Source organism: Canis lupus, chromosome 9, assembly GCF_003254725.2.
Source record: "Canis lupus dingo isolate Sandy chromosome 9, ASM325472v2, whole genome shotgun sequence".
NCBI lineage: Eukaryota > Metazoa > Chordata > Mammalia > Carnivora > Canidae > Canis > Canis lupus.
The window spans coordinates 58,866,240-58,884,595 of record NC_064251.1 but is presented as its reverse complement, the minus strand read 5'-3'; the positions used below and the strand labels follow the sequence as shown (position 1 = coordinate 58,884,595).

At 40.4% G+C, this 18,356-nt stretch overlaps 1 protein-coding gene and 1 long non-coding RNA gene across 16 annotated transcripts in view; one reads left to right on the top strand and one right to left on the bottom strand.

Moving 5' to 3' along the window:
- MAPKAP1 (MAPK associated protein 1) overlaps positions 1-18,356 on the bottom strand; it is a 253,255-nt gene that overhangs the window by 82,478 nt on the left and 152,421 nt on the right. For 12 of the 15 annotated variants that reach the window (XR_007413273.1, XM_049115024.1, XM_049115026.1 and 9 more), the window contains 2 exons: positions 14,959-15,068; positions 10,242-10,367 (listed from right to left, as the gene is read on the bottom strand). Coding sequence is in view for 14 of the 15 variants with exons in the window: in XM_049115024.1 (XP_048970981.1) it covers positions 10,242-10,367; positions 14,959-15,068 (236 nt within the window). In the remaining variant the exon portion in view is untranslated. The remainder of the gene's footprint in view (positions 1-10,241; positions 10,368-14,958; positions 15,069-18,356) is intronic. The other 3 variants (XM_035721461.2, XM_025475154.3, XM_025475149.3) reach the window with 1 other exon arrangement.
- On the top strand, positions 8,683-17,671 carry LOC112677213 (uncharacterized). The gene is made up of 3 exons (XR_003146919.3): positions 8,683-8,821; positions 11,363-11,520; positions 17,188-17,671. It is a non-coding gene; the product is annotated as an uncharacterized LOC112677213 (long non-coding RNA).

Below are 18,356 nucleotides of genomic sequence, written 5' to 3'. Positions count from 1 at the left end.
TGTGCAACCCTGCTTTGGAAAGTGAGTTCGCCCTAATTCTCTTTTTCTGTAATAGGATGTATGCAGTAGCTTCTTCCTGTTGGGCACCCTTACTTGATTATCAGGGCTTAAAAATGTCTGTTTTTGCTGTATTCCACTGGCTCCCCAAGGACTCATTAGAGATTCATGTCTTGGGAACCTGGGAGGCAACACTAATTTCAACTGATGTGCACCGCGTTTCATTTTTAAGACATTTACATTTTCATTCGATGATTTAATTCTCAGAGGAAGTTTGATTTCCAATAATCAAAGTGCAGTGAATCTATTCCTGGATAGGAAGTGCGTAGTCTTGAGCCTGGGCTGGCAGGGAGTGAAGCAGCTGTGGGCTGCAGATTGGCTCTCACTGCTTCTCCTTTGCTTATTCCACAAAATACGTTAGTCATCAACTCCACACCAGCTACAGTGCTGGCAAACAAAAAGGAACCTGTTCTCCACAAGGGGCTTTCATTTTACTCAAAGGAAAGCTCAACTCCCCCATCCTAAAAGAAAAGGAGGGCCCCTGTCCTTTCCCTTGGTAAGGTACTCACCAACATCTGGCAAGATCAAGCTTTTAGGAACCCATTGGGGCAGGCCCATGGCGCCGCTGACGCAAGGCTTAGTGGCTGAGGGACAGTGTTTTCCCTAGCAGCTTCCAAGGCTGAGTTACTGCCTATACCTCTTAATTTACACTGTTGATCTCATGAATTCACCCAGCCATCGCTGTCCTGTCCATGTCTTCCTGCATCAGGGCGCGGTGTTGGTAACTGGTTGGCAGATGCATGGAAACTCGCTCAAGTGGAAAATCTGAGGTAATGCCTGATCATGGAGGCAAGAGGGAGTCCTTTTGGGAGTGGTGCTCATAAAACTGGAGACTCAAAGAAGTCCTTTTAACCAGAAGTGAGTATCCTTATCAAATCTATCTCAGTCTGTTTTTATTGACCATCTACCCCACTAAAATCAGAGCTGAGAACAGGCCTGCCATCCTTTATACACTGCCTAAAATGTAGCAGAGACTCTATAAATATTTACTGAGTGAGGAGTTTGGATTCAGATACACTGTGCTTGAGAGATCTACATGACCCTCAGGATTTTTTTAGACTTAAATCATACTTTGTCTTAATTTTGTCTAATTCACATTGTTCTATTAAATGCAGTGTACAAAAAAAGTAAAGCTGGGGTTTTGTTATGATTTGATAGTTCTATGATCTAGCGGTGATAGTTTTGAGGAAGATTGAGGAGCTCCAATAGACCACCTTGTATCTTCTGTAGCACTTGGGCTTTAATCACATCTCACTGACTTTCTATTTGAAAAATTGGTTTGATGGCACAAGTAAAATCTATCCACCTTGCTGACTGTCCTACTGTGATCAGTAGCCAGGTAACAAGAAGTAGGTGCTGATGCATCTTTTCCCTAGACTTGCCTCCCAGTGCCACTTCAATGCCTTTTCCTGATTTTAAGTCATCTTTGTTTCTGGGTACTATTGTCACTGTAGGACAGAAGAAGAAATACCTATGAGCTATTTTTCTTCTTCTTTTTTTCTTAATGCATTTAAAGGCATTGTAGAAAGTGCCAGTTTTTGTAACTTACTCAAAAAGGAAAAACTCTTTGTGGAAAGTTGTCAGTGCAACTGTTAAAACTGCCTTTTAATAAAACTGCTATGGGGGAAGACTGGTTCTAGTGTCAGGCCTCTGAAAGCATTGAGAGATAGAAGCTGAGTTCTCAGGTCTCTGGGCTAAAGAGGTCTTCTATGGGGGCATAGCTCATATAAAGTGATGATTTTTCATGCAAATGGCTAAACCCAACCTTGGCAGAGTTTTCCTTAGAGGAAAACTATACTTACTAACAGGGTAATTATATGAATGGCCTGCTTCATGGGGGGTGTAAGGGGCGGACAGACAGCACTCAAAATCTTTCTGTAACTTTTGTAATCATTCCTCAAAAATCATACTGGTGTTTGATTACATTTTCTCTTTCAAATGTTTTCTAAGAAGAAGCAATAGGTTTTGTGAGCTACTTGGCTGTTGATACAAAGGCTTTTTATAATCACCTTTCTATAAACATGTTTGTTACAGGTAATTGTAATTTGTTCACTTTCTCTCTAGAATCTTGGGTGCAGTAAATTAAATTTGCTGATATAAGCTACATGATGACTGTGCCTTATGACCATGAGGCCACCCCTACATGCCTGACATAAGTTTCTTGTTAGCCAAAAATCTTTAGTGCTGGCCCTCTGGATCTAGTTTTCTCCTGCTCAAAATAAAGGATGCTTCCAGCAGATCCATATCCAAACACAATTCAAAGGCTGGTTCTATCACCGGGTATAAGCTTTCTACAGACTTAATTTGTTGCAAATGAAAGGTACAGGCAAAGACAAAGTCATATGGGTAGAAAAGGAAGTAAATAAAAACCTCAAAAGCTAGATTTTATGGTGTGCCTGGTGCAGCAGTGGCAACAAGGATAAAGGCAGCCAATATCCACTGAACACTTACTATGAACTGTTGACAGAAAAGATAACCAAGGTAAAAAGGTTTGAAGACTAGTCTGTGCCTTACAGCTTGTGTGAAAGGCACAGCTAGGGTGGAGACCTGTACTCTTTCCACTGAATCATGCTGCCATGTCCAAATGAAGCAGGTGCACTTGGTCTCTCCAGGAAGAAAAGCATATCTGCCTCCACTGCCACGTGGACCCTGGAGACTTAGCCAGTAAGAGGAATACAAACTTTGGCATCATACATCTGGTTTTGAGTCCCGGTTCCCCAGCTTACTAGCTGTGTGATCTTGGACAAGTCTTGCAGACTCTCTGAGCTTTAGTTTTCTCTCTTATAAAACAAAAATAACAACCAATTCAAATACTTGATTTAAGGATTAAAAGACATCACTACAAAAAGTGTTTGGCAGATTGCCTGGCAAATTTTTAATATTCAATAAGTGGTAACAATTATATTTTCATAACTCTATATGCTACTTAAAACCACAGGTCCATGGAAGAAACTATGACCTCAAAGATGTCATTTAACATATGAAGTAGTGAAAGATAAACTACCCTATTAAGAAGTAAAGATTAGTATTTTCTATACCACAAAGACATTTATTTGTAAGCTCAGAAATTTACATTAATAAGCAGAACTGAAATTATATATTTTTAATTTTTATGAGTTCTTTCCTAGGTTATTATCAACATTTTTAAATTACAGAGAAGTTGAAAGAACTATACATTGAAAACCCATGTACCCACCACCTAGACCCTATAACTGGCATTTTTACTGTATATGCTTTATCATATATCCATCTACCAATGCATCTCTTAAAAAAAATTCAAAGTGGGGATCCCTGGGTGGCGCAGTGGTTTGGCGCCTGCCTTTGGCCCAGGGCATGATCCTGGAGACCCCTGGATTGAATCCCACATTGGGCTCCCGGTGCATGGAGCCTGCTTCTCCCTCTGCCTGTGTCTCTGCCTCTCTCTCCCTCTCTCTGTGTGACTATCATAAATAAATAAAAAATTAAAAAAAAATTCAAAGTGAAGAGCAGACATCAGTACATTCAGTGTGCATAACGTTAACTGGTATCCAATATTTGAGATTCTCTTTTTACTTTTAGGTAAAATTTTCATACAATGATATGCACAAATCTTATGAGTATCATTTGACAGTTCTAACAAATGCATACACCAGCTCCTGTCAATATACAGATTACTTTATTCCAGAAAGTTCTCTCATTTGTATTACATTTTAAGTGTGGAAGCTGCAGTACAGAGAAAAAAATGCTGGGCTTAAGAATCAAGGGGTACAGGTTCAAATCTCATCTATGTCACTCATTAGCAACCCACACAAGAATGCATGTACATATACACAATACACATTTACACATCCTCAGTTTTCTCAACCATAAAAAATAGATAATGTCCATTTCACAAGGTTAAATACAAAAATATAGTTAAATACAAAAATATAAGTAAGTGTTCAGTAGATGTACCAAAGGGTACTTTTTGTCCTATTCCCCTCCCAGCTCCCCTGAGTCTGAGGACGTTGCCTTCCAAAAGAAAACAGAAAGGACAAAAACCAAAACCAAACCAGTTAAATGAGAGATGAGGGAACAGGGCATCTCTCTGCATAGGCAGTCCTCTCCCAATTTATCCACTCTGACTTCAGCTAATTAAACATCTGTCTCAACGGTGTCCTCGGCAAATTAGTCATCCCCACTTTGTGACATTGATTGTTGGTTGCAGCCTTTTCCCCACTTGCTACCATTCCCAGAAACTTCTAGGAGTTAACTCACCAGGCACATGGCAAGGAATGATGCAGGGTCTCCATTAACCCCCTACAGTTGCCCTTGGTGCCAGTAGTACTGTTTATAAAGCTGCCAGACATGTCCGTAAATGTGCCTCCCCAAAATAAACGTGTTAAGGAGTGACAACTTTTTTGTCTACATTTCTGATTTCCAGATTATGATGCATTTTCTAAGTACTATATACACATATCAGACTAAAATCAACTAACAAGAAATCTGTTTTTTCAAATAGTTTTGTGACAAAGTAGGGAGGTAACAACATATGGTTCTAAGTGAGGTGAATTGGAATCTAGTGAATTACCAGCTAACTCTATCCAAACATAAAAAACAAGAGCTTTGTTGGTGAGTGAAGGGCCAAAAGGCAAATAAGTAAAATGGCCTGGGCTGGATGTGTGCCTTTTTTCTATACGAGGGTGTGTGTGTGTGTGTGTACCTGCTGGGGCAGGAAAGAGGGTTGTAAAGTAAACCGTATTCTAAACTACAGGGTACTTCTTAAAAAGAGTTTTGTGAAATTAGACTGCTCAATTTCTCTTCCCACTAAAACAACTGACTTAAAAACGATCTTTAAGAAAGATAAATGGCAAATAAAATACTTTTAAAGATGCTTAACTTTACACACAAAAAAACCCCCCAGAAATGCAAATGAAAATGAGATATTAACTGCTAGCCACAGTCTGGCAAAATTTAAAGACTGATAACATCAGTGTCAGTAAGGGAGTGGGAAAAGAAGATGCTCTCATATATTCTTGGAGTGTCAAAGAATTGTTCTAAACTTTTCATTCATTCATTCATTCATTCATTCATTCATTCATTCATTCCTGAGAGACACAGAGAGGCCGAGACTCAGGCAGAGGGAGAAGCAGGCTTCATGCAGGGAGCCCAACGTGGGACTCAATCCCAGGTCCCCAGGATCATGCCCCGGGCCGAAGGCAGGCCCCAAACCACTGAGCCACTCAGGCTGCCCTGGTCTAAACTTTTTAAAGGGCGATTTGTTTTTCCCAATATTTTAAACAAGCAAACCTCTGACAAGCAATCCTATATTTAACAACCAGCACAACTGTGCAATGAATATTCATACAAGATTGTTACTATATTTTTGTATAAAACTGGAAATTTGGAAATAATCTAAATGTCCGACAACAGAGAACTAAGTTAAATAAATTTAACCAGAAAGGTTAAACTGCGATGGTTACTGTAATATAGTAGAATGCTTATGACACAATAACCAGTGAAAAACAAATGCAAAATCAAATACACTGTATGGTATCTTTCTTAAAAATTATTATGTGGATACATTTTTTATAAGTTCATTTAATAAACATTTATGGAATGTCTTCTATTTGACACTGCTAAACGTTGGGTATATAGTGATTTAAAGAAACCAGAAACAAAAAACAGGGTCCTGCCGATACATATATCTGTGTGAACTGAATTAAAAAAAACAAGGGTTCACACCAAATACGGTAAGAGGAAAACTTCAGACATTTACTTTTTACTTCATGTACTTCTTAAATGTTCAATTTTTTTCAACAAGCATTTAATTTTTTTAAAAAGAAATCTTTAAAAGCCTATCTTTTACCACCCTTTAGTTTTAATATTAATACCAGAGATGGTGGCAGCCTCAAGGTATTTTAATTCTCCTCAAACTGTGCATTCAGCTCTAATAAAAGAAATCAGACTTTACTATATGGTGTCCATCTCTCTACTTCCTGTACTGAGTACCATCCACTTCTCTCCATGACTTAATTCAGGGCTCATCATGTTGGATAGAGTCCTCAAGAGCCTCCTCACGGGTATCTCTGCCTCCTGGTTTATGTCCTCTAATCGATTTTTATCATGAAGATGGTGTGTTTTCTAAAAGAAATTCTGACTATATTGTTCTTCTTTCAATGGTTCCCCCTCTGCCACCAGAATAAAGCTCAAATTCAACATGGTTTACAAACATGACCTGGTCACGAATGACTACTTCAGGCTCATCATGCTCCACCCTGTTAACTATTATTCTTCTGCTTATTATATGGAACTACATGGGTTTCCAGAAGGCATCAAGCTCTCTCACTTCACTCCTTCAGCCTGAATGCTCTTTCCCAGCCTTCTTCATCTGGTCAGTTTCTACCATCTTCAGGTCTCACCTGGAAGATTTGCTCAGGATAGTTCTCCCTGACCCCCTAAGACTGGACTAGGGCTCCCCTCCCACCATGTGTGATGTGTGTACCCAGGCCTTACACTTATTTCCACTGATCACATGCACGGCATTGTAATTGCCTATTTATTTGTTTGTCTCCCCAACTAAACAGTAAGCTCCAGGAGGGTAAGGACCATTTCCTGGCTTCAACAAAATCCCTGATGCCTACATATAGTATCTGCTGCAAAGTGAGCCCCCAGTAAACAAATACAGCTTTTCTAGTTTTGAGTATATTATCAGGTCTGGCCTGGTCAGATCTGGACACTGCCTAGCTTCTGCAGTGTATCCTTTGCCCTGTTCTTGCTCTGGAAATTTGGGATGTCCATGTTTTGCCACTACATCTCAAAACGTCTCTGTCTGGACTGTCCTTCCTCTCACCCATCTGGCAAAATTCTATTTAATCTTCAAAAAATCATCAAATCATTTACTCCAGAGCATTTTTTCTCAGTCCCCTGCCTCTCCCAGTAGTTTAAGTACTTCCTTATCTATGCTGCTTTAGTAGCTTATGTACTTCTCCTTGTGAATTTGCCATATTTTACTGCCCCTTTTCTGAATCTGTTTTCTCACTGGGTTTCCACCTGATTCTAGCACAGTGCTGGCCCACAGCAGGCAGCAATGGACAGTGACCGCTGAGGTCAACAGGGTCTGTCAGAGCCAGACTCAGAGCTTGAGAGCACACTTGCCCCTTCACACAGTGCCTTGGGTGACTCCTCCCTCAACCTCTCCACGTCACAGCTGAGGAAGGCATGGAGGGAAGTACAGGGCTGCACATTCTGATACTGCAGTTCTGAATTCTAAGATGCATTTTTTCCTCCTTCTTAACATTTCTAAAATCAGGGTACAGCTTACAGTTAGTATGTACACTGAATGTAGTTTTCTTCTAAAAAGCTTTAATAAATTAGTGATGCTCTAGAACTAGTCCCTAGTGGCCCAGAGAAGGTCCTTCCTCTGACTCCATAATGTATGTGCCTCCTGCAGCACCACACAGTCTGTCAGGTGAATAGGTCTTTTCTCTTTCTTTCGTTCGGCTTCTGCTTTAATCTAATCCACGTTGGTGACTGTCCCAGATGGAGTGAATGAATAGATTTTGTGATGGAAAAGGAACTTCTGAAAGATTAGCGACTGGTAGGAAGAGTAAACGCTGGTCAAATGTAGTTTTGGCGAATGATATATATCAGGTTTTTCTGATATGGCGGTTGCGAGAGCTCATACACCTTTCTAAAATAATTGGGTCTCTAAAGTGGTTCCCAAAGATTTTTGCCTGACATAAATTCTCTAAATTTCCAGGCTTCCTAGATAAAATAGTTGACTGCAATGCCATCTTTAACATGCTCTGCTCTATTCTCAAGAAGATCCATCAGGAGCCTCAGAGCACTTCAGACAGGGGGAGGCTCAGGTGGGAAGAAACAACAAGATAAAGAGGCAGAGAGAAGACGAAAGGAGGAATATTTAACTTGGAGTTTCTTGCCTGGGGCATTTCTGAGTTATACATTTAAGCACTTTAGCTGCCCTAATTTTCTTTATCATTTTCCCACTGGGTCAGTGGATATCAAGTATCAGGTCTTTATTTCTTACCCCCCGCCCCCTGCCCATGCATAAGTGGCATCAGCATGATTATTTGTTCTTTCATGAGAAGGATCAGCTTCCCACAGAAATTACTGCCTTTTCGACTAAGAACATTTAAACGATCTTATTTACCTCTTCTTCTTCACCTTCTTTTTCTTCTTTTGAAGGATTACCTGCTATGGCATAAGGAAACCACATGTCTGTCTCTGACTCACAAATTACTTTCATAAAAGAAAGGTTACTGGATTTTCCATCATTACAATTATACAAGAAATAAGACTCTTCAACTCTATAGCTAGAAGATTCTTTAGCTTATTTTAGCCTTTGGAGAACATTTCAGGTTAGAAGAGTGTTAGAAACCTTGCTCCCTCTAAAACATATGGGCTTCTCTTCTCCACAGGGCAGTTCAGGACAGGTGTATGTTGCTTTAAGAAAGCTAGACATAAAACATTAAAACTGACACCAATTCAGACAAACTGTGCAATTACAAAAAGAATTCCTGGCTTTATATCTAGATTCACCACAGGGTTCCTTTAAATGCTGCACTTCCCTAGTGCATTTAGATCTTAGAATCAATGAACATTTCTGTTTACAGAATTTTAAATTTGTTCTCCCATTAGGGTTCTAATAAGCAACATGGTACAATAAAAAGAGTATGGGCTTTGAGGTCAAAAAAGCCTGTGCTCCAATTCTGCCATTTACTTACTGTGGAAATTTGGGTAACTTTAAGTTTTTTTAGAGCTGAGGAAAGGGAGGCTCAGAAAGGTAAGTATATGATTATACATATAGTTCTTAACAGTTCCTTAATTCTAACGTGCACCACCCCCAAACCTTTCTTTTCTTTTTTTTCGTTTTTTTTTTTTTTTTTAAAGATTTTATTTATTTATTCATGAGAGACACAGGGAGAGAGAAAGTTAGAGACACAGGCAGAAGGAGAAGCAGGCTCCATGCAGGGAGCCTGATGTGGGACTCGATCCTGCGTCTCCAGGATCACGCCATGGGCCGAAGGTGGCACTTAAACCGCTGGGCCACCCCGGCTGCCCCCCAAACCTTTCTAAAGTCTTGTTTGTAAGACAGGCAAAAAAAAAAAAAATCTACTTCCTGGGGTTTCAGCAGATTAAATGAGGTAATATGTATAAGCACACAAAGGCACTCCATAAATCAGCTCTTTCCCCACTGGAACCACATCTTGGGGAAAGACCAACTCCTCGCCTGACACACAAATCCCCTTTAAAACATTACCGATAATTAATTAATTAGTATGCTCCTTTCTAGGTCTATCTGGCATGAAAGTAAGGCCTACAAGTGAGTTGTTGCAGAGAGTGTGTCAGAGATTGGCCCTGCTGCTGCCAACCTACTAAGTACAGCAGCTCCATGTTAGGTTATAGGCTCCAAATCCCCACACTGACTTCCCAGGTTCTCCACCTAGTCTGTCTATATTTCTCTGCCATATTGCAATGATCAGTTCTGCACTTCTTTCCAATTCTTTTCTTTCTTTGTGTTCATATTCTCTGTACGTCCCTTCCCCTCTTTGAGCCTCAGAGTATTTCACAGTAGTTAGAAGTTTGAATTTTATTCTGAAAGTCACTGAGGGTATAGAGCAGATATGATCTGATTTATACTTTAGAAGATCTCTCGGGCAGCCCGGGTGGCTCAGCGGTTTAGCGCTGCCTTCAGCCCAGGGCATGGTCCTGGAGACCCGGGATCGAGTCCCACGTCGGGTTCCCTGCAAGAAGCCTGCTTCTCCCTCTGCCTGTGTCTCTGCCCCCCTCTCTCTCTCATGAATAAATAAATAAAATCTTAAAAAAAAAAAAAAGATCTCTCTGGCTGCTGTGTAGACATCAGAATGGAGGAGGACAATAGTAGAGGCAGGAAAACCAGAAAAACCACTATTTCAACAGTCTGGGTGAGGTCATGGCGATCTGGACTCATCCAGTGGAGATGGAAAAGACTGAGTAAATTCAGGATATATTCTGGAGGTAAAACTGAGAGGATCTGCTAATGGGTAAGATGTGGGGACCTAGCACAGGGAAGAATTCAAGGGTCAATTTTACTACTTGTTTAGGGGGGTGGGATGGGGGGAGGAAGTTAAGTATATTAACTACACAGTAATCTGAAATGTTCTCTTATATTAAAATATAGTAAACCGGGGGATCCCTGGGTGGCGCAGCGGTTTAGCACCTGCCTTTAGCCCAGGGCGCGATCCTGGAGACCCGAGATCGAATCCCACGTCGGGCTCCCGGTGCATGGAGCCTGCTTCTCCCTCTGCCTGTGTCTCTGCCTCTCTCTCTCTCTCTCTCTGTGTGTGTGACTATCATAAATAAATAAAAATTAAAAAAAAAAAGTAAACCTTTAATAGCCACTACTTTGAATGACACTGCCCTCCCGAGACCCCCCCCCCCCCCCACCGCCGCCAAATCTTCACAGCTTAAATGTGAAGGTCACAATTTAAGTGTCAATTTCTTGGGGAGGAGTTCCCTGACCATCTTACATGTTGTATCTTCTCTCAGCCCCTCATATTTACCTTCCTTCTAGAATATAAGTTCCTCCTGAGCAAGGGCCTTGTAAATCTGCCTCCCACTGTCTCCCTGCACCCAAGCATAGGTCTGACAACATGAGAACACATGAGAAGTGAACATACAAATACATTATGGATCAAAATTTACATTTTACATGAATCTTTAATATAAAACTTGAGAATCCAATGATATCATCATTAGCCCTTTTTCTGAACAGAACCCTGCACCCTGTGGTAGCTCTTTGCTCACCTTCTCTGCACCTAGCACTGTTTTAGGGAATAATGTGGAGGTGTCCTAGACAATGTCATTAATGATACTCTAGGTGTCTTGTGAAAATACAGTACATCAGGAAGCAATAAGGTGGCCTGTGACTCTAAACAGAGACATTAAGAGAGAGCCCGCTTGACAAAGCTAACATTTATCTTTCAAAATCTAGGTGAAATTTTATAAGGGAAAAGCAAAAATGAATGCCATAAGGCTTATTAATAATACCATAAGAACTTTTCAAAAGGATTTTCAGATGAATAAAAATTTGTCTTTTATATCAAAAGGCAAGAATAAAGAAGGGTAAGAAAAAGTTAATATGCTTCTGGTTCAACTTTTCAGCAGATGATAAGGAAAAACACCTCCATTTCAAAATGACAACAGATATTGAAATAGAGCCACACAGAAAACTATTCTGCTTGGAAAATCCCACTTCAAAGCCTTCTCTCTTTTGTAGACCAAGAGTTAACTATATTTCTGTGTCAATGTAAAACTGAAATTGTATCTACCTCCATTTCTTAAGTGTTCCTGCTTCAGGAGGCTGGTAAAGGCTGGTGGGAGACAGCATTTTTAAACAACAACAAAATACTAAGAAGCTCAGAAGATCACTAGCTGATTGTGAGGGTGAACTTGCCAAAAGGAGGACTTGATGAGCTAAGAGCTTTGCTCACTAGACAGCAGGTCAGTATATTTTACCAGCTAAATCATAGAACCCGACTGGCTACTCATATGTCAAAAACACACACACCCGATTGTAAAAATTAGTAAAGAGATTCCAGCTAATTCTTCTCAAATCAGATTCTCCATTTACAATTTTCTAAACAATGGGGCCTTTCCGCCAATGCAGGTAGCTTCCATATGTCAAGTGGGTCAGTAATAAAATGAAAAGCTGCAGAGAAACTTTAAAAAAGATATTTAAAAATGGGCTTTAAAAAAAATGGGCCTTAGCAGAGAACTGACTGGAACACACCATGAAAAGATTAGTTCAGTACATGAATATTAATAGAAAAACCCCTGCAGTGTTCATAAATAGTTATGACAATGATAATTACAAATAATGCAAGTCAAAATTCTAGATCAGTTACAAGAGCCTGTCATGATGGTCCATCTATACCAAGCAAAAATATTTTACAACCCTAAGGGTTTCCATTGACAAACCTACCTACCTAAACAAAGATGATTTCTTTTGCTCAATTATCTGCCACCTTCCAATTTTTTTACAAATGAAAACTGGGAACACAGTGCCAGAGGGAAGGGCAACAGAGTGTTTAAGCCTTAAGGCAGGCATTAAACCCACATCTGGGTTTCATAATAAAATAATTTAGGTTCTCAGTTTATGATTACTATGAAATGGAGAGTTGTATGGTCAGTCTGGGAAAAAAAAAAAAGGAGGAGAGAAATTAGAGGTTTGTGGGTAAGCAGCACAAGTGCCCTGTCAGCCTATAAAAGGATTTCTGAAAGCTGGTTCTAGGACAGCTAACCCCTAACGAATAAGCAGTGAGACTTCTCGCCTTCACATGGCACGTGTTGTTTGATCTCGTCTCTCACTTCAGTTAATAGGAGCAGCAAAGAGACAAGTGCTGTTCTGTACTCCATTAGGCTGAAGCTGTTTGAAGAGAGGGCTGAGCGCCCTACTACTGTCCTGGACATGGGGTAAAGCAGGCCCCTTCTTGCAGAGACTGTGCAGGTCACTGTGGCAGACACTAAGCAAGGGCAAGATGAATGTCTCAAGCCTGGTATCTCCTGTCACCAGGTTCTTGAGTTCATGACTAGGTTCATATGTCATAATGTGTACAAGTATTTCACAGCCAATTGTGAGCATTAACAGCCTTTTTTTCTTTTAAGTAAACATACTGTGTTTCCATCTATGACAAGAGGATGTTCTTCTTTTCATTAATTACCCTCCCAAACAAGCCTACTCCACAATACAAAGTTCGAAACCACAAAATACACTGTCTTCACCAAGCTAACCTTAAATAAACATCTTTGCCAAACTGGAGATCCTTTGGTTTCACAAGACTAGACTTAATAAAGCAACAGAAAGAGCTTCTCATTTTATAGAGCTATTTGGATTAAGAAATGGACAGTAATTTATGTAAATACATCAATCTCAAATGACTTCTCTAGTATGAAAAGGAATAAATAATGTAGATCACTGTGTTTTGGTTACAGCAAAGTCTCTGGTGGAAATGGCAGAGACATGTACACAGAGGTGAACATAAATAACCGTGTGTATGATAAACGTGGTTGCTGGAGATGGACACAGATAAATAGGTACACAATTGGAAAGAGATAGTTGGAGACAGAGGGAAAGACACTGGTTCAGCTGCACCTCAGCAATTTCACAAAGGTTTCATGGTCTAAAAAAATAAGCAACAGCTGAATTTCTAATAAGAAGGTTTAAAAAGCTGGTTCCTGCTCCTCTTGGGACAGCCTAGAATAACGCTATCTTTGAATATAATGAATGAATGTGTCACAAAATGCACTACTCTGTAAGAGATTTAGGGACAAAACAAGAGGAAAAAAATAGGATCTTAATGGAAGACGAATGCTTATTAAATATCTTTAAATATCTGAAGCTGTTTAAATGCTATTAGATTGGCATCTAGAACCCCCAAATATCTTCTTTCCCCTGGGAAGGAAAGGCTATGCCTCTTCAATCATCCCTTAAATGTAAAGAGGTTTGACCCCCATGCAATGGATAAAAGTCACCCAAAAAATGAACAAAAGAGGTGTTTGGAAAAACCAGAACACCATTCATCCCAGCTAACGACTTGTTCATTATGAGTGATGATGGATAAAGACTTCTCATGCTGAGATGAAATCAAGATTTATATGCATTGTTTCCTCTCCCAACTTGTGGGAAGATCATCATCATTTAATTCTATCTCTGCGGCCAGTGATGGGCATCCAGAGAGCTGGTTATCAAACGGCGCAGTCAGCTGGCAAAAGCCGAAACGTGCAGTTGGCACATCTGGACGGAGCCGCCACAGCCGAGGGTGAACAATGACTCCTGGCAAGCATCCAAATTGCTTGCAGACGCTAGCAGGTCTCATCTACAACCGCCCCTACCAGCATCTCTCTCTCTCTCTCTTTTTTATGAGAATCAGATTTTCACTGCTCCATTCAATTGCTCTCCTCTGCCATTTTTTACAGCTCTTATCGTTCCCCTGGAATATGGCCTTGAGACAGCTCATCCGTGTCCTTCACTGTGTTATCTCTTCTAACTTTTATTAAAACTTCAGCTTTCATCTGAAGATAGCTAATTAAATCTGGAACAGATTATATGCCTCTCCTTAAAAAGAACACAAAACTATTTTCTTCAACCTGAGTAATGCCTTTTTTCCTCTCTAGAAGATGAAACCAAAGGTGTTGAAGAAGTCTCATTTATTTACAAAGCAATGATATTTGACATGTCATAAAGAGGTTGATTTATATTAAAGTTGTCTGTGGTATGACAAATCCTAGAGCTATTTCTCAAAATAATTATTTCTCAATACTGGTAATATTTTTTCCCTCATATCCTTTAAATATCATAGTTAATACCATAAGCTTATTTTCTGTACAAAGTTGGGTAATGAAGAATCAAAGATTAACAGGTATTTGTGCACATCAAGTGGATTATCTTAAGAAAAATTTTTTTTACAGTTGCCCTCATTTAGTAAAAATGAAAATTGTTTTTCTTTTATTGCATACCCCAAACACTAGCAACAGAGAGTTTCCCCTATGGAAAATTATGTGAAAACATAAAATTAAAAGCAGTCCTTCAAATTTAGGATTTGGTTTTCAAGACATCTTTACACCAACTAACAGCTCAAATAGCTTTGCCTTAATTTATCACAAATTATTAATGACAGAGCTTCCATAATCAATATGAACATATTTTTCTCACACATGCCACTGACCCAATCTCTTCCTTGGGCCCAGGGGCAGTTTTAAAAATCACTTTTTTGCTGTAAATCTGCTAACAAAACCTTCCAGCAATGATATCTAAAACAGTATCTAGCCAGCCATCTCACACACACACACATATATATGCGTGTGCATGCACACACGCACATGTATGCACACACCAAGCATTTTAAACTAACAGTTGAGCTTCTATTTCCAGAGTCTCACCTGAAATTTTCTGAGATCCTTTTCTTCGCTTCACTGCCTTAAGCAAGATTTCTTTCATGGTGACCTTTGTGTTGTCCACTTGAATAAGGGAAAATCCATGAGCAGCATTTCTGTAGGAAAAGACAAATATTGAATCATCATTAATATTCAATCAGAGGAATGTTACTGTGGTCTTCACTGTATTTAATAAAATTTTACTGAGTGTACCTCAATGTGCCAATTATTTAAAAACAGACTAACTTCTAATGAAAGAGAGAAGCATTCTGGTATAAACGGTTCCAAGTTAAAGAAAGGTCAGAGTTAGGGAAGGTTTTTCTAATCTCTCTCAAGTTGAATCTACTTGGTCTGTGTGGGTCACTTGTAGTATGGGTTACTCATGTTGGCTCCCAAGCCAAATCCTGCAGCAAGGATTGATAATAAACTTGGCTTGTGTCAGTAGATGTCACTGCAGGCAGATACTATGATCACATTAAAGTTCATGGATCCCTAGAGGAAAACATCATGGAGTGGCGGGGGTAGGAGGTGAGAGGAAAACATTATAGCCCAAAGCAATTTAGAGTAAGGAAAAAAAAAGGGCTCAAACTGGCTAGTAAGTATGTAAATAAACAAATTTTAAACGTATAGTCTGTATACTTCAGTAAGAATGTTTTAATCTACTTAGTCCTAGAAGGTCAAATAAAATGTGAAATGAAGCATAAATAATTACAAGTCAAAATACTAATATTACTTGTAGCTTCTAGCCAGTCGAACTTGGAGGGAGTGATTCATTTAGATAGGAAAAACCTGGTAGGGAACAAGTACCCTAAAAACAGAAGCCCATCCCTGATTGAGGTGTAACTTCACCAAGACTGTTAATTGCAATAGCAAGTATCACAAATACTACTCACTATGCTCGGGCACCAGAACAAAATAGGCCAATTCCAAGCAGTTCATGTAACAAATGGGACCCAAGTTTCCAACTATGGAACATGGGAATTACCACAAGGAGTTTGGTCACATTCCCATTTCCTCATAAGAATCTCAAAGGAGAACACATGGCCAAAAAATATGGCAGAACTTTATATTGACAAGAAATCTGAAAGAAAAGCCAAGCCCCAAGCTAAGCCACAGAAAAGCTTCCCAATGATAGGTCAGGCTGAGAAGGGGCCTTAAACCTAGTTTGGACCCAACCAGGTGGCTGGCTTTCCAGAGGGGCTGTGGGCCCATCTCAAAACGAAGGACCCAATTTGCTTCCCTAATACAAAGACATCTTCACACCCCTCCTCTCCATACGGCTTGCTGTTTAATCCTTGACATTCCATTTGTTAAAAAGCAAAAGCCGACGCTGGTCTAGCCAGCACAATCATCCATTTTAACTTGGTCAAGTTCTTGCTATTGAACAGCAGGCCTGAGAACTGTCAAGCTAATTTTACTGAACACTCTGTTACTGAATCATGCCTGAGATCCAGCCATTCTTTACCTCAGAAGCTGGACCCCATCCCAGAACAATCTTTAAAAGTTTATTTTACTGATCAAAGCAAAATAAGAAATAGCTCTTTTTTTAAAACTATATTTAGGGAGCGATGCAGTAAGTGATACTTTGGCAAGAGCACTGAAATGTAAAGTGCCTTGTGCATTTATAAACTTGGGGGTATTTGCTCTGGCGCTAGGCCAGTGTATGTTTGGAACAAACGCCAATCATCCGCATTCAGGCTTGTCTTCCCCTGCTCTCTCCTCGGAAGTCAGTATGCGCTCCATCTGTGACAATATGTTGGGCGATGGGTGAGTGGGGCCTAAAAGGAACACAAGTTCTCGGGTCTGCACAAACTAGTACTGGGCTAGATCTCACGAACTTCCATCCACCCAGGTTCCACCCGAACTATTTTAGATCTGAGTCTGCTTATAAGTTGCTTACATTCTCTCCTAATCTGCGGCTGGCTGACAGCATTATTTCAAACCAATACGTTTATCTTTTTTAGCAAAGGCAGACTAGAAGCTCAAAAGGAAGCCTTGCATTTGCACTAACTTCCATAAATTAAAAGTTGTCCTTTTAAAAGATTTTTGAACAGAGGAAAATCCCTAGTCTGTATTTTTCTGTCATTTTACCAAAATGTACCTGGGTGACAAGGTTAAAGCAAGCAGAGGAAATCCCTGGCACTTATCATCCACAGGCATTACTGATAAATTGTGTGGTGGAGGAATAAAGGATTACCTTCTGTATTTTTTCATTACACTTTTCTTTTGTTACAGAATACATAAATCCATTGTGGCACAATGTAATATGTATCACCATGCTACACCTGCGGACGCTTCCGAGCGGCTGCCATGTCTGTGCAGTCAGGAATGATAAGTGAACCACCCGTGAATGTTAACGATAGTGATCATTCTGAGGTAACTCGGCTCTCCATCTTCCTTTACAGCCTCCGTGCTGCAGCCAGGGTAGCAAGGTTCATGAGAGGAAAATGAAAACAACAGTGGAGGGAAGGGGCGCGCCTGGCACTCAGAATGTGCCTTCACGAGTGTGCGGTATCTCACTCTGGGGCTCCATTTCGGTAAAATTGTGCACGTTAAAAGGAGAAAGAGGTTGTGACCTGCGCACTGCACACTCAACCAGACCCGATGAAGGCTTCCTCAGGTCAGTCTCCCACTCCACTTGCTTCTCTCTTTCCACACAAACACCAACTTTGGATCTTACGCGAAGTCTACAGCACTTAAGGGGGGCAAAATGTTTCGAAAATACAAGAGCACAGAACCTAAGTGGTTCTCAAAAGACCTCTAGGTGTAAGTGTTAAGTTATGCTCCCATTTAATAAATGGATATGGAGACTTGCTCCCACAATTTTCAGCTTGACTTCCAAACGTTCTGGGTTTTATGCCTCATTTCTTTATATCCAGAAATTTTTATGGGCTTTCTAAAAAGTCTATAGAAATACATCTTGTGGAGCTGCTTTTATTCAATGCTGGGCTTTGGGTCTGTGATTGAAAAGACACTGATCTCGAGGGAAATGTTGGAGCAGGTAAGTAGGGGGCCAGTCCTGCCTCCCTTCTGTGTGGCCCTACATTCCAGTTTCTGAGTTGTGACCTGTGTTGAGGGTGACTAGCCCTTGGACAGACAGGTGGACGGATAGACAGATGGATGACAAACCTTGAGGCCTGGCTCAGAAACTGCTCCTCCTCCTGCTCCCCTCATGGACAGCTTGTTTTCTACCGCAGCAGGGCACTGGGGGACAGTGAGCAGAAGCAGCTGCCCTCCACAGCTCCTTGGGCTGCCTGTGCTGGGCCTAGGATGAAGCGCCCCTTCAGGGAGCTAAATGCTGCCAGGAGTGCTTCAGTCAATTCAAAGTTAGGTCCTGTCAAGTCTCGTAACCACTGAAAAACGTATGGGCATTTTAAAAAGAGATTACTCACTTGAGGAATTCA